The sequence below is a fragment of the Chiloscyllium plagiosum genome, unplaced genomic scaffold (assembly GCF_037043375.1).
Source record: "Chiloscyllium plagiosum isolate Xiang-an unplaced genomic scaffold, Cpla_swu_hap1 HiC_scaffold_17, whole genome shotgun sequence".
In the NCBI taxonomy this organism is placed as follows: Eukaryota; Metazoa; Chordata; class Chondrichthyes; order Orectolobiformes; family Hemiscylliidae; genus Chiloscyllium; species Chiloscyllium plagiosum.
Genome location: NW_028270155.1, coordinates 17,513,896 through 17,539,129, shown reverse-complemented (window position 1 = coordinate 17,539,129; position 25,234 = coordinate 17,513,896). Strand labels below are relative to the sequence as shown.

General features: G+C 42.1%; 1 protein-coding gene across 2 annotated transcripts; it reads left to right on the top strand.

Moving 5' to 3' along the window:
• cmc2 (C-x(9)-C motif containing 2) lies at positions 1-25,234 on the top strand. Of its 2 annotated transcripts, none has more exons than XM_043706577.2 (4): positions 1-31; positions 13,233-13,369; positions 20,133-20,204; positions 24,714-25,234. In XM_043706577.2, the coding sequence occupies exons 2-4, from the start codon at positions 13,289-13,291 to the stop codon at positions 24,786-24,788; spliced, it is 228 nt and encodes a 75-aa protein (XP_043562512.1). In that variant the 5' UTR covers positions 1-31; positions 13,233-13,288; the 3' UTR covers positions 24,789-25,234. The 2 variants fall into 2 exon arrangements, with proteins under 2 accessions (XP_043562512.1, XP_087851844.1); XM_087995718.1 differs by lacking the exon at positions 1-31 and adding an exon at positions 2,778-2,960.

Here is a 25,234-nt window from a genome sequence, read left to right as displayed (position 1 = left end):
ACAAGGTTCTGGGAACAGCTTGATTCAGAAGGTGAGTGTTGGGGAGGCAGGATATTTAAACAGTGAGAATTTTACCTAAATCGATCTTAAAGTACTTAGAAGTTATAACTAAAATTAGACGTTGAATCCATAAGGCTCCAGTAATTATTGTAGAATGTAGAAATGAATCTCTTCCTCCTTTGCCACCCTGAGTTCTGTCTTATGTCCTACAATGTCCTTATGTTGTAATTAACTCTCCATTTATCTCGTTGCTACTAGCTGTCTCATCTACTTCTGTAACAGTAATAATAGCATTTAGTTATGCCTGGTTGTTAGCACTCACTTGTTCTTGAATCAGGTAAGGGATTGCAAGTTAGTTCTGGTTTGTTACTTGCAATGTACAGGGTACAGTTTTTGTGTTGATTGGAGCTGGGAAACTGAGTGCAAATTATGCTGATTTGATGTAATTAACCTGGTGTTTTGGATTTCTGCCTGTCAATATATATGTGCATGTACAAATGTAAAATTTTCCATGAACCATTACAACTGATTGGTGTTAGAATGACAGTTATTTTTTATATTTTTAATTATTACATGGTTCAATTTTATTAATAAAGCTGTAATTTAATTATAAAGTTCTTGTGATGTGGGCGTCTTGGCTCTATTCCTGCTGAAGGGCTTTTGCCTGAAACGTTGATTTTCCTGCTCCTTGGATGCTGCCTGACCTGCTGTGCTTTTCCAGCACCATTCTAATCTATCTCTGGCAAGGCCAACCTTTGAAATTCATCCTTTAATTGCCCTCAAGTTGGTCGACCACCACCACCACGCCAGACCCCCTCAAAACGTTTCAAGAAGCTAGCCCAGACACTAACTTTGCTAGTTATTTTAAGCAGGTGTAAAGTGGATAAATTCTGTTTTGTTAAAAAACTACAAGATTACTGAATGAAATGCAAACAAAAGAGAATGGAAGATGGAATAACTTAATCTATCTGACCCAACAGATCATCTCACTTAATAATGCTGTTCCAAATACTTGCAACAATCTGCATGGTGCCTCAGTGATCAGCATTGCTGCCTCACAGCACCAGGGTCCCAGGCTCAATTCCAGCCTCTGGCAACTGTCTGTGGAGTTTGCACATTCTCCCCTTGTCTGCGTGGGTTTCCTCCCGGTGCTCAGGTTTCATCCCACAGTCCAAAGATGTGCAGGTTAGGGTGAATTGGCCATGCTAGATTGTCCATAGTGTTAGGTGCATTAGTCAGAGAGAAATGGGTGTGGGTGGGTTACTCTTTGGAGGGTCGGTGTGGACTTGCTGGGCCGAAGGGCCTGTTTCCACATTGTAGAGAATCTAAACTAATCCCCATAAACACCCCTTAGCACAAAAGGTAGAATCAAACACAGGGTCTTACAGGAGCGATGTCACAAAGAGAGGACCAGCTTGGACCTGCTTCTTCGGGTCCAGTATCTTCAAATACTACTGAGCTAAAACCAAACCAAAGCAGAGAAAAGCTCAGCTGGGAGAACTGGCCGCTCATTTTTCATTGTACAAGTGTATTTTTTTTAAACTTACAAGCCTTTTGCCTGAACTAGTATCTGTTAGCTATAATAAAATTGCTACTAAAACCATTGAAAGCCAGACTTTTCAGAATCACTGCTTTTTTGACCTCTCTGGGGAAAGAAAATGGTTGAGGACAGCATTAAAGGAGCAGCATCATCACCACCCCCTCCACCAGAAAAACCCATCACTATCCAAAGACAGCTTAATCTTAAAATGGGCTTAATCTTAAACTGTTAGTACTCTACAACACCCATATACATTACATTGACTATAATCATGCAAACATGCACTACTACATTTTGTTTCAGTCTGTCTTACTCCTGCCACCGACTGCCTCTGCCTCTGTCTCTGTTTCTCATTCAAGTCTCGACAATGCGTCGGCAATCATGTTTTCTCTTCCTGCCACATGCACAATTTTCAACTTGAATGGCTGTAGCAACAAACTGCATCTAAACATTGTGGCATTTTTGTCCTTGAATTTTTCCACAAGCTTCAATGGGTTTTGATCAATGGATATGATCATCTCACATACGTTACTCTGTAACATAAACCATGAAATGTTGTAATGCCAATGCCAAGCTCAAGGTTTCCTTCTCAACTGTGGAATATTTCTGCTGATGAATGTTCAGTTTCCTATCTTGTTGTCTTCTTGTAAAAGCACAGCACCGACACACTCATCACTTGCATTGATAGCCACCTTGAATGGCTTTGCTTAATTAGGTCTGGCTAATACTGGGGCAGTGGTTAACACAGCTCTCAGGCTGTCAAATGCTTTCTGACAGTCCACTGTCCACTGAAACTTCGTGGCTTTCTTTAGCAATTCAGTAAATGGAGCAGCCACCCTGCTAAAATGTGGTATGAATTTTCAATAAGATCCCAGGAATCGTAGTACTGCTCTTTCTGCCGATGGTATGAAACTCCCCAGTTACATTTGTTTTTACATTCTGTGTCCAATGACTTGGGCTTTGGCAAATTCATTTTTAGTCAGGTTTATCACCAGGCCTACCTTCCAAAGTCTGGCAAACAATTCTGATAAATGTTGCAAATGTTCCTTCCATGTGTGACTAAAAACCACCAGGTTTTCTCTATATATGACATAGTTGGGCAGTTCGGCAATGACCTTTTTGGTTAGTCTCTGAAATGTGACTGGCACACTTTTTTTTTTCATACCAAAGCGCATGATTTTAAGTTGATACAGTCCATATAGCATTATAAAAGCCAAAATTGTCTTTGCTCTTTCAGAAAATGTACTTGGAGCATCATCTGAGCAAGTCCAACTTAGACATATAAGTTGCTTGTTCCACTTTACAAACAGTTTTCCAAACGTGGAGTTGGATATGCATCAGTCTTTGTGACGGTATTGATGTTGCAATAGTCAATACGTAATCGTTGGGTACCATCTGGTTTTTGGCACTATTACTATGGGTGAGCTCCAATCACTGTAACTCACTTTGATTATGTTGTCTTAGAGCATGTGTTCAATCTCCTTTTGAACCTGTGCCAACTTTAGAGAGCTATGCCTGTAAGGATGTTGCTTAATCGGAACAACATCTATATCTGTGTCATGCGTGCTTAGGTTAGTATTTCCCAGCTTATTTCCACATATCTCCCCATGTGATAGTAATAACTCTTTCAGGTCATTTTGATTTTCCTCTGGAAGATAACTCAGCAATTTATCCCAATTTTTGACAACTTCTTCATTGTCCAATTTATTTTGAGGAATATCCAATTCAGAATCCTCTGAAATTGGTTCTTCACTCTGTTGTAATCATTAACACATTCTCCTCTTGCTTTCCTTCCCTTACGAAATACCTTTTGAACATGACACACTGAGATTTCTTTCTGTCTGAAGTCATGATCAAATAATTTACCTCACTCAATTTCCTCTTGATGTGATACGGTCCATGAAACCTTCCTTTTAAAGGTTCACCTGTTATTAAAAGTATCATAACACCTTATTTCTGATAGCAGAATTGAGTTTTTGATTTCTTTTATGCTTCCTGTTTCATCGTATACTGTGATACTTTTAAACGCTGTCCAGCCAACTCCCCTGCTCTATTTAATCGTTTCCTAATTGTTTGACACAATTCAGAGACCACATATTTGAACTCTGACTTACCAATTTCTCCTTAATCAGTTTTAGCGGTCCTCTCACTTCATGCGCAAAAACTAATTAAAATGGACTGAATTTGGTTGATTCATTTGGTACATCTATGATGGCAAAACGTACAAAGCGAATTCCCTTATCTTAGTTGTCTGGATAGTCTTGACTATAAGCCCTCAACATGGTCTTTAATACTTGATGCTACCATTTGAGCGCTCCCTGCAATTCTGGATGGTATGCAGTGGATTTGCATTATTTTACTCCTAAGCTGTCCATTACATCAAAATTATTCAAGAAAGTAAAGTCTGACTTTTGATCTGATTGTATCTCTGAGTAGTCCGTATCTAGTGAAAAATTTGACTAATTCCTCTACAATCCTTTGATCTGTAATAATGCATAATGGAACGGACTCTGGAATTTTGATGGACACATCCATCATTGTTAACAAATACTGATTCCCACTTTTTGTGCAGAACACCTACCTCAAGCAATCAGTTAAGACTCTTACAAACGGTTCCTCAAATGCAGGAAAAGGTATTAAAGGTTTTATTATTGCCTGTGGTTTTCCAATTACCCGACATGTATGACATGTCTGGCAAAATTCAACTACATCCTTGTATTTTAGTTTGTTTTTCTCACGCCTAAATGACCCCTTAGTGGTAGCTCATGTGTCATGCTCAACACCCCCATTCTATAACCCATTGACAATATGGCTTGATGAACTTCTGCCCTTTTCTCATCTGCCTGAATATGTGATGGTCTCCATTTCCTCATTAAGATATAATTTTTAAGATAATAACATTCAAGAACACATTCTGATTCTTTTTGTGAATACCTTTTGATACAGTTGCTTTAAATTTTAATCTTCCTGCTGTAACTCAGTTAATTTATCTGAGCTAAAGATGTCAGTTTTGACATCTGTTTGCTCCTGGTTTGTGTCAACCATCTGATCAAATAGAGTCGCTGTTAATTCCACGTCAACTTGCTCATCTGCACTCTTTTTAACCTCTCCTGTGTCAACTGGTGATTCATTCCTCCCTCATGGAATACAGAGAGAACTAGCCATTTGGATACAGAACTGGCTTAAAGAGAGGGGGGTGGTGGTGGAGGGTTGTTTTTCAGATTGGAGGTCTGTGACCAATGGAGTGCCACAAGGATTGGTGCTGGGCCCTCTACTTTTTGTCATTTACATAAATGATTTGGATGCAAGCATAAGAGGTACAGTTAGTAAGTTTGCAGATGACACCAAAATTGGAGGTGTAGTGGACAGCGAAGAGGGTTACCTCCAGATTACAACAGGATCTGGATCAGATAGGCCAATGGGCTGAGAAGTGGCAGATGAAGTTTAATTCAGATAAATGTGAGGTGCTGCATTTTGGGAAAACAAATCTTAGCAGGACTTATACACTTCATGGTAACGTCCTAGGGAGTGTTACTGAACAAAGAGACCTTGGAGTGCAGGTTCATAGTTCCTTGAAAGTGGAGTCGCAGGTAGATAGGATAGTGAAGAAGGCATTTGGTATGCTTTCCTCTTATTGGTCAGAGTATTGAGTACAGGAGTTGGGAGGTCATGTTGCGGCTGTACAGGATGTTGGTGAGGCCACTGTTGGAATATTGCGTGCAATTCTGGTCTCCTTGCTATCAGAAAGACATTGTGAAACTTGAAAGGGTTCAGAAAAGATTCACAAGGATGTTGCCAGGGTTGGAGGATCTGAGCTACAGGGAGAGGCTGAACAGGCTGGGGCTGTTTTCCCTGGAGCGTTGGAGGGTGAGGGGAGACCTTTTATAGAGGCTTACAAAATTGAGGGGCATGGATAGGGTAAATAGGCAAAGTCTTTTCCCTAGAGTTGAGGAGTCCAGAACTAAAGGGCATAGGTTTAGGGTGAGTGGGGAAAGATATAAAAGAGACCTAAGGGGCAACATTTTCATGCAGGGGGTGGTACGTGTATGGAATGAGCTGCCAGAGGATGTGGTGGAGGCTGGTACAATTGCAACATTTAAGAGGCATTTGGATGGATATATGAATAGGAAGGGTTTGGAGGGATATGAGCTGGGTGCTGGCAGGTGGGACTAGTGGGTTGGGATATCTGGTCGGCATGGACGGGTTGGACCGAAGGGTCTGTTTCCATGTTGTACATCTCTATGACTCTAATTAGCAGACAGGCGGAGGTTGGAGCTGTCTCCTTCTGTAAGGAAAGCAGAAACAATTACAGCAATAGCTTAGCATTTAAAACTTACTGGAAACACCATCAGAATTTTTAGAGATGGCTAAAGTTCAATTGAAAATAAAGCAGCTAGAGTTGGAGGCAAAAGACAGGTAAATGGTAACAGAAATGAAACGGTTTGCATTACAATCAAAAGCAGAACAGAGAGAAAAGAAGAAAGAGAGAGAGAGTTTGAAATTCAGAAATTGGCACTTCGACAGTTGTTCAAAAATTCACTTTCTGATGTAATGAGAACTCATGTGGAAGAGCAGAGAGTTAAAACAGCAAGATTAGCAGTTGAAATAGCCAGTGATAATGAATTAGTCCATAAATCAATGTTTGGTTTCCAAAATCAATTTCAATTCGTGGGCAAGAAACTGGGGAAAAGAGAAATTCTTGTTTGGAAAGGGAAAGGTAGATCTCAGTGACGGTCATAAGGATAGCTTACCACAGGGTATAAAGGAAACCCTTTGAAGAGGAAAGAGGTTAAAAAGCTACAGTGTTTTCACTGCTATAAAGTAGGCCTCATGAAATCAGTGTTGGTGGGTTAGGAAAAGGACAGGGCAACCAGATGTGGGTAAACAGGATAAGCCAGTGAATTTTGCTGTAGTGGTAACGGATAGCACAAAGGTGACTAGAAATCTGCACCAGAACGTATAACATGGTCAGAGGTTGGTTAAGGAGGAAGTGCTAGGTCTTATTAAACCATATACTGTACCTGCAAAGGTAAAGTTTACTCGCAAAGGCCAGAAGCAGCAGGTAACTAGGTTACAGTCTTAAAAGATACATGATCCTCTCAATCTGTGATGTTGAAAGATGAAGAGACGTACCTCTGAAGGTCTATTGCCAGAAAAGGTACTCGTAACAGGGATTCACAGTGAGACAAGTGCTCATTATACAGAATGAGATTAGAATGTCCAGTGAAGTGTGCAGACGTCGTGGTAGGAGAACTGGACAAACTCTCAGCTCCAGGAATACAATTTGTCCTTGCTATTGATATAGCTGGCTCACAAGTAGGAGTGTTGCTTACTGTGATTGAAAAGCCAGTGGAAACTCAGGCAACTGAACTATTGTAGGACACATATCCTGAGATTTTTCTGAACTGTGTGGTAAAGAGGTCACAAGGTCACCATAGGGTCATGGAGATCTACAGCATAGAAACAGACCCTTCGGTCCAACCCGTCCATGCCGACCAGATATCTCAACCCAATCTAGGCCCACCTGCCAGCACCCGGCCCATATCCCTCCAAACCCTTCCTATTATATACCCATAATGTGCCCATTCATATGCCCATTCGTAATGCCTCTTAAATGTTGCAATTGTACCAGCCTCCACCACATCCTCTGGCAGCTCATTCCATACACGTACCATCCTGTACGTGAAAAAGTTGCCCCTTGGATCTCTTTCCTCTCTCACCCTAAACCTATGCCCTCTAGTTCTGGGCTCCCCAACCCCTGGGACAAGACTTGGGATAAATAGACAATCATAATTTTGTAAACCCCTATAAGGTCACCCCTCCGCCTCCGACGCTCCAGGGAAAACAGCCCCAGCCTGTTCAGCCTCTCCCTGTAGCTCAGATCCTCCAACCCTGGCACCTTCCTTGTAAATCTTTTCTGAACACTTTCAAGTTTCAGAACCTCTTTCAACAGTGGCCTAACCAATGTCCTGTACAGCCTCAACATGACCTCCCAACTCCTGTACTCAATACTCTGACCAATAAAGGAAAGCATACCAAATGCCTTCTTCACTATCCTATCTACCTGTGACCCCACTTTCAAGGAGCTATGAACCTGCACTCCAAGGTCTCTTTGTTCAGCAACACTCCCTAGGACGTTACCATGAAGTGTATAAGTCCTGCTAAGATTTGTTTTCCCAAAATGCAGCACCTTACATTTATCTGAATTAAACTCCATCTGCCACTTCTCAGCCCATTGGCCCATCTGGTCCAGATCCTGTTGTAATCTGAGGTAACCCTCTTCGCTGTCCACTACACCTCCAATTTTGGTGTCATCTGCAAACTTATGAACTGTTCTTCCTTATGCTCATATCCAAATCATGTATGTAAATGACGAATAGTAGAGGGCCCAGCACCGATTCTTGTAGCACTCCACTGGTCACAGGCCTCCAGTCTGAAAAACAACCCTCTGTCTTCTACCTTTGAGCCAGTTCTGTATCCAAATGGCTAGATCTCATGGAATACAGGGAGAACTAACCTTGCTAATCAGTCTCCCATGGGGAACCTTGTTGAACGCCTTACTGAAGTCCATATAGATCACATTCTACTGCTCCGTCCTCATCAATCTTTTTTGTTACTACTTCAAAAAACTCCTATCAAGTTTGTGAGACATGATTTCCCACGCACAAAGCCATGTTGACTATCCCAAATCAGTTCTTGCCTTTCCAAAAACATGTACATCCTGTCCCTCAGGATTCTCTCCAACAACTTGCCCACCACTGAGGTCAGGCTCACTGGTCTGTAGTTCCCTGGCTTGTCTTTACCGTCCTTCTTAAACAGTGGCACCATGTTTGCCAACCTCCAGTCTTACGGCACCTCACCTGTGACTATCGATGATACAATTATCTCAGCAAGAGGCCCAGCAATCACTTCTCTAGCTTTCCAGAGTTCTCTGGTACACCTGATCAGATCCTGGGGATTTATCCACCCGGAACCGTTCCAGCAGTTTATTCTTAATCTCCTTTTGCAAAATCCCCAAAGTCATTTCTTCTACCCCCCAAAAACCTCTTAGTGATTGCAAGAGGCATTGCTATCCCGAGCACTGTTTAAACCAATTGAATTCAACACCCAGAATAAAAGACACTAACACCCAACATTCGCTGCCTTCGAGTCCAACAACCCTAATCCCAATTTGGAACTGTAGAACAAATCTCACAAAGAGCTCTCAATTTATGGACCAGGCCAGACCCCTCAACTTTTTAAAAAAGTAGCCCAGACCCTAACTTTGCAAGTTGTTTTAAGCAGGTGTAGCACGGATATTCTAAGAGGGATGCAGTTGGTCAAACCACGTAGTTTTAAACAAAACATAATTTATTTACAAGATTAATGAATGAAACACAAACAAAAGAGAACACAATACCGAATAAGTTACCTATCCATCTCACCAGATCGTTCTAACGTAACGAGAGAGAGAGAGAGAGAGAGAGAGAGAGAGAGAGAGAGAGAGAGAGAGAGAGAGAGAGAGAGAGAGACCAGCAGCTTCATATACTACTGTGCTCAAACCAAACCAAACCAGGGAAAAGCTGAGCTGGGAGAACCAGCTACTCCCTTTTCATTGTACGAGTGTTTTTCTTTTAAACTTGAACGCCTTTTGTCTGAGGCAATATCTGCTCGCTATAATCAAACTGGCCCTAAAATCCTTCAAACCTTGCCTTTTCGGAATTGCTGCTTTTACAACCTCTCTGAAATAAAGCCAAAGACAGCGGAGCTTTGCTAAAGGAGCGGCATCATCACAAGGTGTTGAGTTACCTTCTTGAACTACTAAAGTGCAGACACCCTTAGTGCTGTTGGTGGGGCATAGTTCCAAACATTTGACCCAGTGACCCTGGAAGAATAATTATGCTTCCAGTTCTGGATGGTATGTGACGTTGAGGAGAATTTGCAGGTAGTGATGTTCTGTCATATCTGTAGACCTCCTCTTTCATGGCGGTAGAGGTTGTGGGTTTTGATGAAGCAGCTAAAGATGGTTGGGTTGAGAACATTACCCTGAGATTCACCTGCAGTGATGTTCTGGAACTGAGTTGATTGTCCTCCAGGACAGTGAAGAAGGTTATCTAAGAGTACAAAAGGATCCTGATCAATTAGGCCAGTGGGCTGAGAAAAGGCAGGTAGAATTTAATTCTGATAAATGTGATGTGTTGCATTTGGTAAGAGAAACCACAGCAGGGCTTTGAGTTAATGGTAGGGCCCTTGAGAGTGTTGTTGCACAGAGAGATCTAGGGATGTAGGTACATAGTTCCTTTTAAAAGTATCGTCCCAAGTAGACAGGGTGATGAAGGCGCTTGGCACATTTGTCATCCTTGGTTAGAGTTGGGACATCATGTTACAGCTGCACAAGACATTGGTAAGTCCACATTTGGAGTACTGCATGCAATTCTAGTCCTTCTGCTATAGGAAGGATGTTAGTGAGAGTGCAAAGTTTGAGGCTAGATAGGCTGGGGTATTTTTCCCTAGAGCTGAAAATGTGTTGCTGGAAAAGCACAGCAGGTCAGGCAGCATCCAAGGAGCAGGAGAATCGACGTTTCGGGCATGAGCCTTTCTTCAAGAAGGCTCATGCCCAAAACGTCGATTCTCCTGCTCCTTGGATGCTGCCTGACCTGCTGCGCTTTTCCAGCAACACATTTTCAGCTCTGATCTGCAGTCCTGACTTTCTCCTATTTTTTTTCCCTAGAGCGTGGGAGGCAGAGGGATGATCTTTTATAAAGGTTTGTAAAATCATGAAGGGCATAGATAAAGCGAATAGCCAAGGTATTTCCCTCAGAATTGGGGTGTCCAAAACTAGACGGCATAGTTTAAGGTGAGAAGGAAAGATTTAAAAGGGACCTGAGAGACAACCTTTTCACACAAAGGATGGTGCATGTATGAGATGAACTGCCAGAAGAGGTGATAGAGGTGGGTACAATTACAACATCCAAAAGACATTTGGACAGGTATGTAAATACGAAGGGTTTAGAGGGATATGGATCAAACGCAGGCAAATGGAAACCTGGTTGCCACGGATGAGTTGGGCTGAAGGGTCTGTTTCTCTGTTGTATGACTCTATTACTCTGTAACCGCATCTTCCTAAGTGCTAAGTATGACTCCAACTGGTGGTCAGTTTTCCCAATGATTCTCAATGACTTCAAGCCTGCCAGGGTTCCTTGGTGCTATACTTGGTCAAATCCTGCCTTAATGTTGAAGGCAGTCACTTGCATCTCACCTCCTTGCATTCATTTCCTTAGTTTTAATTTGGACCTAGGCTGTAAGAGATTTAGTGGTCTAGCAGAATGCAAACTGTATCCCCCTGGCTAAATACATGAGGCATGAAAGCACTGTCTGTTACTGCTTATTGTCACTTATATAAATGATTTAGATGTGAGCATAGAAGTTATGGTTAGTAATTGTGCACATGAGACCAAAAGCCAAGAAGGTTACCTCCAAAATACAACGCATCTTGATCAGGGCTGAAGAGTGACAGTTGTGAGGTGCTGTATTTTGGAAAAGCAAATCAGGCAGGACTTGTACACCTTAATGGTAAGGTCCTGGGGAGTGCTGCTGAACAAAGACTGTGGAGTGCAAGTTCATAGTTCCTTGAAAGTAGGGTTGCAGAGGGACAGGATAGTGAAGAATGTGTTTGACATGCTTGCCTTTGTTGGTTAATGCATTGAGAATAAGAGTTGAGGTGTCATGTTGCAGCTGTACAGGACACTGGTTAGACCACTTTTGGAATACTGTGTTCAGTTCTGGTCTCCCTGCTGTAGGAATGATGTTGTAAATCTTTTCTGAGCCCTTCCAAGTTTCACAAGGATGTTGCCAGGGTTGGAGGATTTGAGCTATGGGGGAGGCTGAATAGGCTGGAGCTATTTTCTCTGGAGCGCTGGAGGCTGAGGGGTAACCTTACAGAGGTTTATAAATTCATTAGTGCCATGGATAGACTATATAGGCAAAGTCTCTTCCCAGGGTGGGAGAGTCCAAAACTCCAGGGCATAGGTTTAAGATGAGAGAGGAAAGATTTAAAAGGGACCTAAGGGGCAATGTTTTCACACAAAGGGTGGTGTGTGTATGAATTGAGCTGCCAGAGGAAGTAGTGAAGGCTGGTACAATTACAACATTTAAAAGACATCTGGATGGGTAAATGAATAGGAAGGGCTGAGAGGGACAAGGGCAAAATGCTGGCAAATGAGACTAGATTTATTAAGGACATCTGGTCAGCATGGACAAATTGGACTGAAGGGTCTGTTTCCATGCCTATCTATGACTTTCTTTGTGTGTGAATTGGTCAGGAAGTAATTGTCTGCATTGGATTTGCTTTGCTTTTTCAAAAGAGGACCCACCTGGCAGTCTTTACACATTGTCAGCTGGATGCCAGTGTTATAGCTTACAACAAAATAGACATAACACATAAAAAGCATTTTTAGTAAGCGTCCAGTCCAGCATATGTGAGTAACTTGAATCTCATTTCTTGAAAATTGCATCCCAGAGTAAACAACACTGAACCGTATACTTGGGCCAGTGGTGCACCTTCAAAAACATGCCTTATTCTTGGGTGATGTCCATTTGAAAAGCCTCCATTTGATGTGAGATAATGAGTGAAAACTTTTTGTCCTCCCTGTTTCAATCTGAAGGTTTGGCCAGATTTTAGTGAAATGATTTTGAAATAAAATTTTTGAAGCTTGCACACAGGAATGTTTAAACACAAATTACACTGTCTGTCTGGTTCAGCTGACTTTTTTCCTTTGTCTTTTACTGCTGAAATGAGTGAAGCTGTATTTCGAAAACAATATTTTTGGCTGAAACTTCCAATGCTGTGCTGGGAGTGTTGGACTACCAGAGGTTTCGCTGTTTGGAGGCAAGTTTAAATCTAGGCCCCGTCTTCACTTTTTAGATGGAATGTGAAAAAGTCCAATAGCACTCTTTGAAAGAAGACCACAGTATTCTGCCCACTATCTCAACCAACTGCACTGAAACAGGTTTCCCTGTGCAGTGATAAAATACCATTGTGTTTCCTACAATACAGAACTGGCTGCGCATTGGGAGAAGTTCATTGATTGTAAAGCGCTTTGTGAAAGTCGCAATATAAATTTGGTGTCTTTACGATGAATAATTTCATGAATTATTTGAATTGTGACCTCCTGTGCTTTTTGGAAAAAAAACTAGTCTATGACTCTCTGCAAAAATAAATGTATGGATCTCCTGTGACCTTCCTCGCTATGAGCTGGAGGAACACTTGGACTGTAAAAGGAAATGTGAACCGTGCATTTAAAATGTTAAAATAAATACACAGAATTGGATTGAATGGGGGCGCTGAGAGCACTACAAGTGGGGTGATTTCTTTTAGTTGAAAGGGCCATGCTGTCCTTGAAGGGAAAGTGCTTTCTTTTATCATTCTGATTCCTACAGCCAGCCAGTCTCGCGATGCTAAAGGGAGGTATTTGCATGAGCTGTAAATTGGAATCATTTTGCTAATAAAGGTTTTGGGCGGGGGGGGTGGGGCCGGTGGTGTTAGTCGAGTCCCTACCCCTGGACCGAGGGGTTTGGGTTCAAGTCCCACCTGCTCCAGTGATATGTAATAACATCTCTAGATTAGAAGAATAGGTTGAACTTTTTTGAAAAAAAACTTACAAGCTGCTGATTATGATACACATTAGCTTGACTTTGATCGGTTTTTATCCAGGACGTGAGCATTAAGGATCCACTTCCAAGTTAACAAAGAGTAAACTGTAAGTGAAGATGCACCCAGATCTATCTCCACACCTGCATACAGAGGAATGCAACATTATCATACAGCGTCTCAAACAGTGTCATAGAGAAGTGAGTATGATTTCAAGCAGTAATTTTTTTTTTCACTTCTGGAATGTTGTCTCCAATGTTTTCAATGAAATCCTGGGCATGATTTGCAGACACTTTTTTTTAATTAAAAAAATTGGAAAAGGCATGCTTTGAAGTGAGAACCCATCTCATTCATGTTCTTCTTAAAAATTACATTGCTCCCAGTTCGGAAGAGGATGGAATATTCCATTGTTCTAGCTTGGCATTGACAAAGTGGGAAAATGTGCCAATCTGATTTTTTTTTATCTCCAAATTTTTGTATTTTTTAAACTTATTTATATATTTATATTTATTGATTTTTATAAAAATTCGAACAAACCTCCCAAAACAATTTAAAAAAATAATTTTAATTGTTTCATCTACACAGTACCCTGTTTAGTTTCATTTCCCCAACACACTGTCACGCGTATAACTACGTTTTTTTTTCATTCTCTGTCCTCTTGGCTCTTTGTAAAGTTTCACTCTTCCTTCTCTGTGTTTCCTTGGGAGGCCAGCGTATCTGTCCTGTCACACTACAGGCTACAGAGTGTAAACTCTGAGGATACAGAGTTGATTTGAATTCCAAGCCAGAGACTGAAGTATGAAATTAGACTTCGGTCCCTTTCTAGTTACTGTAATTGGTTTAGTTAGAGATTGCGATATTACATAAATTTGCCTTCTAATTACTGGCACCTAGTGATGCAGAAGTCTGTTGTAAAACTGTTTCAAAACTACAATAATCAAAGTAACTGAAGAATTACCCTCTAAATAGGTACTATATCAAAATAAATCTTTGACAGTGTTATGGACTAGGCCAGACCACTCAAAACATCGTTAAGCAGGCAGCCCAGATAATAACTTTGCAATTTGTTTTGGTAAGTGTACAATAAAGATTACCCAGATTAAGTTAGTGAGGTTGTCTACCAGGTTTAAAACAGACAAAAAAAATTGATTCACAAAATTACACAATGAAACATGAAGAATAGGGTAAAGAACCCCTACAGAATTCCATCTATCCAAACTAGACTTAATTTGCTGTTCTGAATATACACCACAGTCCCAATAAGCACTCCTCCTCTTCCCCCCCCCCCCCCCCTTAAAACAGTACGAGAAAAGGGTCAGATGCTTACAGGTTGAAGTTCGAAGGGAAGACGAGAGCGAGCCCGTTCACACAGTGCATTGTTGAACTCCCAACTAGTTCTGGACTGAATTAAACTGCTCAGCTAGAGAGCTGACCACTCCCCTTTCATTATACAGGTCACTTCTAAAACCTGACCACTTTGGCCTGAAGTTTCATCTGTTTATGTATTTTAAAAAGCCTCTCAGTACCCTTTTAATCTCTACCAAACCAGATTAATCGACACAGAACAGTTTATTACCCCTCTGCAAAGAAACCAAGGACATAGTAAGGGCGGCACGTTGTACAGTGGTTAGCACTGCTGCCTCACAGCGCCAGAGACCCGGGTTCAATTCCCACCTCAGTCTGTGTGGAGTTTGCACATTCTCCCTGTGTCTGCGTGGGTTTGCTCCGGTTTCCTCCCACAATCCAAAAATATGCAGTTTAAGTGAATTGACCATGCTAAATTGACCGTAGTGTTAGGTGAAGGGGTAACTGTAGGGGAATGGGTCTGGGTGGGTTGCTCTTCGGTGGGTCGGTGTGGACTTGTTGGACCGAAGGGCCTGTTTCCACACTGTAAGTAATCTAATCTAATCATAGTATCCTTGAGAAAAGGAACAGCTTTTAGAAGAAAAAACAGCTTTGTGACAATAGGAACTTATTGGATTCTAATGTCACTGGCGTAAGTAATGCAAGTCCCACTTGTTGCAAAGTCGTCTTTAAACAATTACCCCCCCCCCTTTCAAGTCTTCTGTGTCTGTGTGTAATTGCCAATTGCGATTTATATTGATTAGCTATGTGGTTTTACCTACTACATGTGGACTGCAGCAGTTCAAGAAGGCAGCTCATCACCTTCTCAAGGGCAGCAAGGAACAGGCAATAAATACTGGCCCAGCCAGCGACGCTCACATTCCATGAGTAAATATTTAAAGAAAAAGCTCTTTATCCTGCACTTTAATTGGACCATTAAAATGCCCTTTTCAAGAGAAAGTTTGTATATTTTTCATGATGTCACAGCGGCAATATATCTTCAAGGTGACCTTCCACTTTTCCCATATGTTCTGTCTTTCTAAGTCAATCACTTCTTCACTGCCTCATGCCCAGTCACTTTTGCATTGAGTTTACAGCAGGAGCAAACCATTCAGTCAAATGAGTCTATGCTGGTGTGTCTGCTACACTGGAGCCTCCACCACCACTTCTTTTAAATATTTATGACACATCTCTGGGGCCTGAACCCTTGACTCTTGGTCTAGGGGTAGGGACACACACACACACTGCACCATCAGAGCCCCTTTCGTTCACCAGGACTCGTCTGGGGATGCTACTTTTAAACCTATTAAAGATTAACATTCTCCTCCTGTCAGCCTCATTTACTTGTTGAGCTTTGCTTTCCATTCACTTGTGATAATCACTCGAGGTAGTGAATTCCACATTCAAAGAATCATTGAATCCCTACAGTGCAAGTAGAGGCCATTTGGCCCATTTAGTCTGCACTAACCCTCTGAAGAGCATCTCACCTGCTCACCCTGTTCCCATAACCCTGCATTTACCATGGCTAACCCAGCTAGCCTGGACACTAAGGGGCAATTTAGCATAGCCAATCCACCTAACCTGCACGTCCTTGGATTGTGAGAGGAAACTGGAACACCTGGCAGACACACATGCCGACACTAGAAGAATGTGCAAACTCTACACAGTCACTCAAGGCTAGAGTTGAACCCTAACCCTGACGCTGGTGCTGTGGGGCAGCAGTGCTAACCACTGAGCTACTTGTTCCAACCATTCACATTTTGAGAAGGGGCCTTTTTATTCACTGCTGGAGTTATGTACAGGCCTTCAAATGGTAGTCAGGAGCTGGGGTGCAAGATACATCAGGAGACAGAAAAGATGTGTAGGAAAAGCAAAGTTACACTGATCATGGGGAATTTAAAAATGTAGGTGGATTGGGAAAATCGGGCTAGTAGTGGATTGCAAGAAAAGGAATTTGTGGAATGTTTACAAGATGGCTTTTGGAGCAGCTTGTGGTGGAGCCTACTAGGGAATAGACAATACTAGATTTAATGTTGTGCAATGAGGCAGACTTGATAAAGGAGCTTGAGGTGAAGGAATCCTTCGGAGGTAGCGATCACAATGATTGAATTTACTGTGCAATTTAAGAGGGAAAAGATAGAACCAGAGCTAATAGTGTTACAGCTGAATAAAGGCAACTACAGAGGCATAAGGGAGGAGCTGGGTAGAATTGACTGGGAGAGGAGCCTAGCAGGAAAGACAGTGGAACTGCAATGGCAGGAGTTTCTGGGAGTATTTTAGGAGACACGGCGGAGATTCATCCTGAGGAAAATGAAGCATGGTACAGGGAGGATGAGGCGACCATGGCTGACTAGGGAAGTCAGGGACAGCATAAAAGAGAAAGCAAATGTGGCGAAGGGCAGTGGTAAACCAGAGAATTAGAAAGCTTACAAATACCAGTAGAGGGCAAAAAATAGAGAACTAAGGAGGGAGAAGATTAAATATGAGTAAGCTAGCCTGTAATATAAAGGAAGACTGTAAGAGTTTCTTTAGGTATATAAAGGGCAAAAGTGGGCATTGGGCCACTAGAAAATGATGCTGGAGAGATAGTAGTGGAGAACAAGGAAGTGGCTGAGGAACTGAATAATTACTTCGTCAGTCTTCACCGTGGAAGACACTCGTATTATCCCAAAGATTCAGGAGAGTGAGGGGGCAGAGCTGAGTACAGTGGCCATCACCAAGGAGAAGGTACTAGAAAAACCTGAATGGGTTGCAGGTGGATAAATCACCTGGACCAGATGGACTACACCCTAGAGTTCTAAGGGAGATGACTAAAGAGATAGTTGGGGCATTGCTGGTGATCTTTCATGAATCACTCGAGTCAGAGAGTACCAGAAGACTGGAAAACCACTAACGTGACACCTGTTTAAAAAGGAAGTAAGGCAGAAGACAGAAAATTATAGACCAATTAACCTCACCTTGGTCTTGAGTAAGGTCCTGGAATCCATCGTGAAGGATGAGATTTCTGAATACTTGGAAGTGTATGGTAAAATCTGGCGAAGTCAGCATGGTTTCTTCAAGGGGAGGTCTTACCTAACAAATCTGCTAGAATTCTTTGAGGAAGTAACTTACAGGTTAGCCCAAGGAAAGCCAATGGACGTTAGCTACCTGGACTTCAAGAAGACCTTCGACAAGGTCCCGCACAGGAGGTTACTGAGTAAGCTAAGGGCCCATGGTGTTAGGGGCAAGGTGCTAGCATGGATGGAAGCTTGACTGTCTGGCAGAAAGCAGAGAGTGGGTATAAAGGGGCCCTTCTCAAGATGGCAGCCGGTGACAAGTGGTGTTCTGCAAGGCTCAGTGTTGGGTTCACAAATTTTCACTTCATACATTAATGATCTGGATGAAGGAACTGAGGGCTTTCTGGCTATGCTTGCAGATGATACAAAGATAGGTAGAGGGATGTGTAACATTGAGGTGGCAGTGAGACTGCAGAAGGATTTGGACAGGTGAGGAGAGTAGGTATATTGGCAGATGGAGTACATTGTGGAAAATTGAGGTCATGCACTTTGGTAGGAAGAATAGAAGCATGGGCTATTTTCTAAATGAGTAGAAAATTCAGAAGTCTGAAGTGCAAGGAGACTTGGGAGTTCTAGACCAGGATTCTCTCAAGGTAAACTTGCAGGTTGAGTCACTAGTGAGGGAGGCAAATGCAATGTTGGCATTTATTTTGAGAAGACTTGAATTTAAAAGCAGGGATGTACTTTGAAACTTTATAAGGCTCTGGTGAGACCACATTTGGAGTATTATGTGCAGTTTTGGGCCCCATATTTCAGGAAGGATGCACTGACCCTGGAGCATGTTCAGAGAAGGTTCATAAGAATGGTCCCAGGAATGAAAAGCTTAATGTATGAGGAACGTTTGAGGACTCTGGGTTTATACTCAAAGGAGTTTAGAAAGATGAGGCGGGGAGGGGGGGAGGGATCTAATTGAAACATAGACCACTGAATAGCCTGGACAGAGTGGGTGCTGGGAAGATGTTTGATAGGAGGGATTAGGATCTGAGGGCACAGCCTTGGAGTAAAGGGAAGATTTTTTAGAATGGAGATAAGGAGAAATTTCTTCAGCCAGAGAGTGGTGAATCTATGGAATTCATTTCCACAGAAGGCCATGGCGGCCAGGTCATTGAGTGTATATATAAGACTGAGATAGATTCTTGAATATCAAGGGTTACGGGGAGAAAGTGAGAGAATGGGGAGGAGAAACTTATCAGCAGAGCAGACTTGATGGGCTGAATGGCCTAGTTTCAGCTCCTGTGTCTTGTGGTCTTAAATGTAATCAGCATTGTGAATTAGTCTGGAACAGGAGAGCTGATTTCCTGGGTTCTGAGCAGGGAAAACCCAGCAACTGGAGTCTTTTTTTCTTTTCTTTTTTGACTTTGGCCTTTGCTTTTAAGTTTTTGTACAGACAGTACTAAAACAATATGCGGTGAGAGTTGGGGGCACAGGACAGGAATAGCTTCAGAATGTAAGGCCATTAAATAAATTTACAAAGTTCAGAATTTACAGCAGGAACTGGAGTAGGCCATTCAACCCCTCTGGTCTGTGCCATTGGATCAGAGCTGACCTGCACCAAAATCCCAAACCCTGATTCATATCCCTCGATACTCCTGTTAAACTCAAATCCACTGGCATCAGTTTTGTGAATTCCGTTTGAACCCCAACATCTACAGCCTTGGAGGGAGGGAGGTGTAAATTTAACATGTCCTTTGGGTGGACAAAGTGCTTTCTGACACTTTTCCTTTGATAACCCCCCTCCCCCCCCCGTAAATGGTCTTGTTCCAGTTTGAATGAGATGCCACCTCTCTCGTCCTGGATGTCCCCACCAGAAGGAACTGTTCCCCTGCATCTCCGCGCTTTTAGTTTGAAACGTCTTCATCAGACCATTCCCTCGAGCTTTTGAACTCACTGACACATTCCCTCCTGCACCCATCATACCACTTAGCCATCACCTCTTGTTTGTCCCATTTTTATTTTGGTTCCCAACCGAAGTCCCTACACAACATGTAAATATTTTCTATTCAACCTGTTCAGAGATGTTATTAACTGGGCCTCCTGGCTCAGAGGTGGGAACACTACCATTGCACCTCAACCCTATCTGAGTGATGGATTCACTGCATCTTTTTAAGTACTTAGTATTTGGTTCAAAATATGTCCAGGCTTTACAAATTTAAAATCTTTAAAAATTGCGCCAAAGTAAGTGCAGCAATCGGTCTGCATAATTGTTAATAGAATCTAGTCAAAAGTAACACTTCTAACATGTTTCAAAAGAAAATAATTGTCAGTTAATGTGGGACACCTCATCTCATTCAAAATCATTCATTTATGTACTGTGGACCTATTTTGTTTTAAACTCTGTCCACTGAACGCAATGTAGGCAGGTTGGTGTGGACTTGTTGGGCCGAAGGGCCTGTTTGCACACTAAGTAGTCTTAGTCTTAGTCTTAACCTTGATGTTCTGTGACAAGGCTTGCACAGGGCCATTGACTATGTTGTAGTTGTCTTCCCAAAGTAACGTTACTCACCACGGTTAGCTAGCATGGCCAGTGTTGCAATTTTTAATGTCTATCCTTTCACTTCTACAGCATAGCTTCCTGAAGTTTTTGGGAAAATGTAATGATATTGACCGAGAGATGAGGCGTTGCTTAGAGCTAGAGGTAAGGTGATCTTCAAAGTTGGACTTGGAGGTGCCAGTGTTGGACTGGGGTAGACAAAGTTTTTTTTTAAAAAAAATCACACAACACTAGGTTATAGTCCAACAGGCTTTTTTGGAGTGCTGCTCCTTCGTCAGGTGGTTGTGGAGAATAAGATTGTGATCACAGAATGTATAGCCAAAAGGAGTGCAGTGTCATGGAGATGTGATACATTAAATAATTTTAGATGAAGTCTTTCATCTTTTATAATGGGATATGCTGGTTTCTGTACTTTGATATGTAAATCCCAGAACTTCTTTTAAGTTGAATTCTCAAGATGGCTTAGCTTTTTATACAATAGGTGTGAAGTCAGTGTGTGTCCCATTGCATTGAATTTTGCTCAAAAACTGCAAGGATCCATGTAAAATTCTTAAAACAATGCAGAGGGTTTGTCAGTCTGACATAGCATTGGGACACATACAGACGTCACACCTGTTGTTAGAAAAGCTGAGCTATCTTGAGAATGTAATTTAAAAGAAGTTCTAGGATTTACGTATCAACAGAAATCAGCGCATCCCATCATAAAGGATAAAAGTTTAAATCTAAAATTGTTGAAATGTATCACATCTCCATGACACTGGACTCCTTTTTGGCTATAAATTCTGTGATCGTGATCTTATTCTCCACAACCACCTGATGAAGGAGCGTCACTCCGAAAGCTAGTGCTTCCAAATAAACCTGTTGGACTATAACCTGATGTTGTGATTTTTAACTTTCGAGTTGGAGATTGTTGTTTTGCTCGTTATTGGTACAGACCCTCCTTTTATTTCCTCTTGTCCACATAAACACATTAGTCCTCTTCCAGGGTTCTGTCCCTGTCTCTTGTTTTATCTTTTACTGTTCTTCGGATCAGACTACAGTACAGAAGAGACCCTTCAGCCCATAAAATCTGTATTGCCAAAAATATACCACTACCTACACTAGTCCCACTTTCCAACACTAGGCCTGTAAACTTGAATGTTATGATACTTCAAGTGCTCATCTAAGTACTTTTTTTTTACGAGATTGTGACATTTCCTGCCTCAGCTACCCTCCCAGGCAGTGTACTCCACACTGCCACTACTGTCTGGGTGAAAAAGATTTTCCTCAAATCTCCTACCTATAACTTTAAAATTATGCCCCTTTGTTATTGATCCTTTAAGGGGAACAGCTGTTTTCAGTTCCTTGCTCCTCATAATCTTATTCGCCATGATCCGATTCCCCCTCAAACCCCTTTGTTCCATAGAAAACAACCCAAGCTTATCCAGTCTGTTTTCGCTGAAATGCTCCATCCTAAGCAACGTCCTGGTGAATCTCCATTGTACTCCTTCCTATGGTGCGGTGTCCAGAACTGCAGACTGTACTCCAGCTGTGGCCTGACTAATGTTCTGCACAGCTCTGATATGATCTCCCTGCTCTTCTTTGTACAACCTCAAGCCTGTCTTCTAGTTTAATGTTAGAGGTTTGTTTGTTTGTTTGTTTGTTTGTTTGTTTGTTTGTTTGTTTGTTTGTTTGTTTGTTTGTTTGTTTGTTTGTTTGTTTGTTTGTTTGTTTGTTTGTTTGTTTGTTTGTTTGTTTGTTTGTTTGTTTGTTTGTTTGTTTGTTTGTTTGTTTGTTTGTTTGTTTGTTTGTTTGTTTGTTTGTTTGTTTGTTTGTTTGTTTGTTTGTTTGTTTGTTTGTTTGTTTGTTTGTTTGTTTGTTTGTTTGTTTGTTTGTTTGTTTGTTTGTTTGTTTGTTTGTTTGTTTGTTGTAGTGATTAGAATGAGGGCCAGGTAAATTTCATTGACTGTGAGGTCCCTGATTGGCCTGGATTAACAGTCCCAATCAGGGAGCCCTGACTGATTGATTGATATAAACAGAAGTCTCAGAATCTTCTAACTCTAGAGACTGGCTTTGAGATTTCTGATCATGTGTAAATAAAGGGTAACTTGGTGATGGGATACTGGCTTCTGCACACTTATTTCAGTAAGACTACAGACCACATGCTCTGTGATGTGCAAGTTCCAACCTCCTAGCAGAACTCTGGCATGTGACCACTGAAGTCACAGCTGACCTCCGAGGCTCATCTACAAATGCATGAAGGTCTGAGCCTTCACTCAGAAACAATTTACACCTGCTTGTGCCTTTACTCTGACCTATTAGCTGTCACTTCCGTGATGACCTGTAATCTGAGACTGCCTGGCTGTGCATGAGTAGAGATACCTTTCTGTGCAGCTCTAGCTGGTTCTGAATGACACTGACTCATCTGTGTACATTCAGGTTTGCTGACTATGGGTTGTGAGTCAGCAATGGCTGCCTTCGCGCTCTGACTGACTTCTGAAGGTGAATTTGTTTTTGAAATCTATGTAAGAAAGTATACACTTGCCGTAGGGTTATTTCTTCCTCCAGTTTGCAGAAGGTTGAATAGGAGTGGGGGCCAGCAAAGGAAGTAATTATTTCTTTGTAAGAGTTTGAGAGAATAATGGTGATACATTAATTTCTGTAGATTTGGGAACTGGGGGATTGCTATATGGATAAATGGATTCATTTTCTCCCATCTTGGCAGTCTCATTCTTCACCAGCCCTGATATTGATTTTAGAAAAGATTCTACTACAGATATTAATAAAAAATTGTAGTGAAGAACTTTGGAAACCCTAGAGGGGATATGGGGGAAAGCGATATAAATATTGTTCTCCTCCCTGTAATGGGTTCTTCATGATCTGATCAAAATGATTACAAGATACGTACACTTTGATATAAAGCAAATTTACCAGCTTAATCTACTTTCGATTATATGCAAACTAATGAGTGTGTCTATTAAATTAAATTTAGCCATATTTCCCCAAGTGGGTCTTGCTGCCCTTTGCCCATCAGAAACTCCTGGGTGATGGCTGACACTTGGAGTTCTATCTCCGTTTCCATGGCACCAGTCTCATGTAGCCCAGCCTGATGGTGAAAGGTTCTGAATCTGATACTACCTACTGTTGTGGAGAAAGTGAGTTCTGCAGATGCTGGAGATCAGAGCTGAAAATGTGTTGCTGGAAAAGCGCAGCAGGTCAGGCAGTATCCAGGGAACAGGAGAATCGACGTTTCGGGCATAAGAATGGCTTATGCCCGAAACGTCGATTCTCCTGTTCCCTGGATGCTGCCTGACCTGCTGCGCTTTTCCAGCAACACATTTTCAGCTACTACCTACTGTTGCCGTTCGGAGTGCTATCACCGGAGGACTTGAGTACGGGGTAGTGAAGTCTTGCCTCTATTTCAGTATAGGACTTGGTTAGCCTCCATCTCGGATAGAGAGACAGAGGCTATAAAGAGGGAATATAGTGTTAGGTTTAAAAATGATATCTCCATTTCAGTTGCCAGTAAATGATTAACACTTAGTGATGTGGTTTGGAGATATCATTTTTAAACCTAACACTACATTCCCTTTTTTTTTCCCCCTTGCTCTCCCTCCAGAAGGAGTTGACGCTTTTTTGATTTTTGGTGTGTGATTCATCTAGCGCTTCTGAGTACTTTAGCCCAAGTGCCAGCTCTACATTTGTAATGTTAGGAAGTGGTAGCTACCAGGCTTTGTGACATTACAGCCCTCTCCCTGCCTGTTACTAGCTGGCACCTTGGTCACTTTGCAAGCCCCTAATCCATGTTGAATTCAAATGCTGATTCATTGTGAATCTTAATCATCGCCCTCTCCCCCTCTCTGGTATTTGAAGTCATAGGAATGGGAGTAGGCCATTCAGCCCCTTTTTAGCATGTTCTGCCATTCAAATGAGATAATGATTGACTTGTTGCCAAACTCCATCTCCCTGCCTTGGGCAATGCAGTGGCTCAGTGATCAGCACTGCTGCCTCACTGTGCCAGGGACCCAGGTTGGATTCCAGCCTCTGGTGACTCTGTCTGTGTGGAGTTTGCACATTCTCCCCATGTCTGTGTGAGTTTCCTGGGTGCTCCGGTTTCCTCCCACTGTACAAAGGTATGCATGTTATGTGATTGGCCACGCTAAATTGCCCATAGTGTTCAGGGATGTGTAGGTTAGATGCATTAGTCAGGGGTAAATGTAGAATAATAGGGTAGTGGACTCTTCGGAGGGTCAGTGTGGACTTGTTGTGCCAAGTAGTCTGCCTCCACACTGTAGGGGCTGTATTCTATACTCCTAACCCTGAATATCTTTGCTGAACAAAAATATATCTATCTCCGATTTAAACTGATCTAGCATCCACTGTTATGTGGAAGAGTTTTCAAACGTCTACCATTGGTTGTGTGTAGAAGTGCTTCCTAACATCTCTCCTGAATGGTCTGCCCCTACTTATAGAATCCCCAAACAGCAGAAATTGCTGATCTTTTATCTATCCTGTCTTTTCCTGTTTGGCCTTCGAACAATCTCGGGGGTATGCCCCGAGGATTCGTGCTGTGTATAATCTCCAGTTTCCAGATGAACTGGTGGGTTTTTGCTTTCAGATCAGGTGCAAACTCTAAAGCTGCCCTTTTTGTTTTCCCCCACCTCATCCCAACAGGTAAAGGCTAAGAGAGCCAGAAGCAGAGAACACGCTGCCAGGATACAACGCCGACTGAATTCATCTTCCGAGTAACTGTTTCCTGTCAGGTGGAGTGCTCGAATTCACTGGGCTGTGAACTGGCCTCTCAAAGCTGCCTAAGGCCACTTGGACATTTTACACAAACCATTGTCAGTTGGACTGATTTTTGTTGTTTCGATATTTTTGCATTTCTCTGGCAAAAGTATTCTCATTTTTGATATTTATACCTGACTGTTGGATTGGTCGAGTGTTTAGATCTTACATAAGCGGATTGTTACATAATCTGCAATGCTTAAACTCTGCAGTCTTCATTCTGCTACAGTGAAACGTGTTGTCTTCACTTCCCTCCCCTGACTAGGGATGAACACTGGTACCACACTGACCCACAGCTTGATCACAGACCATTCTTACACTGACACCTGGTGGGCATTGAACATGTTGCAATGGAAGGGTGATGTATAAATTTTTAACAACTTGATCACGATTGTTTGATGATTTAA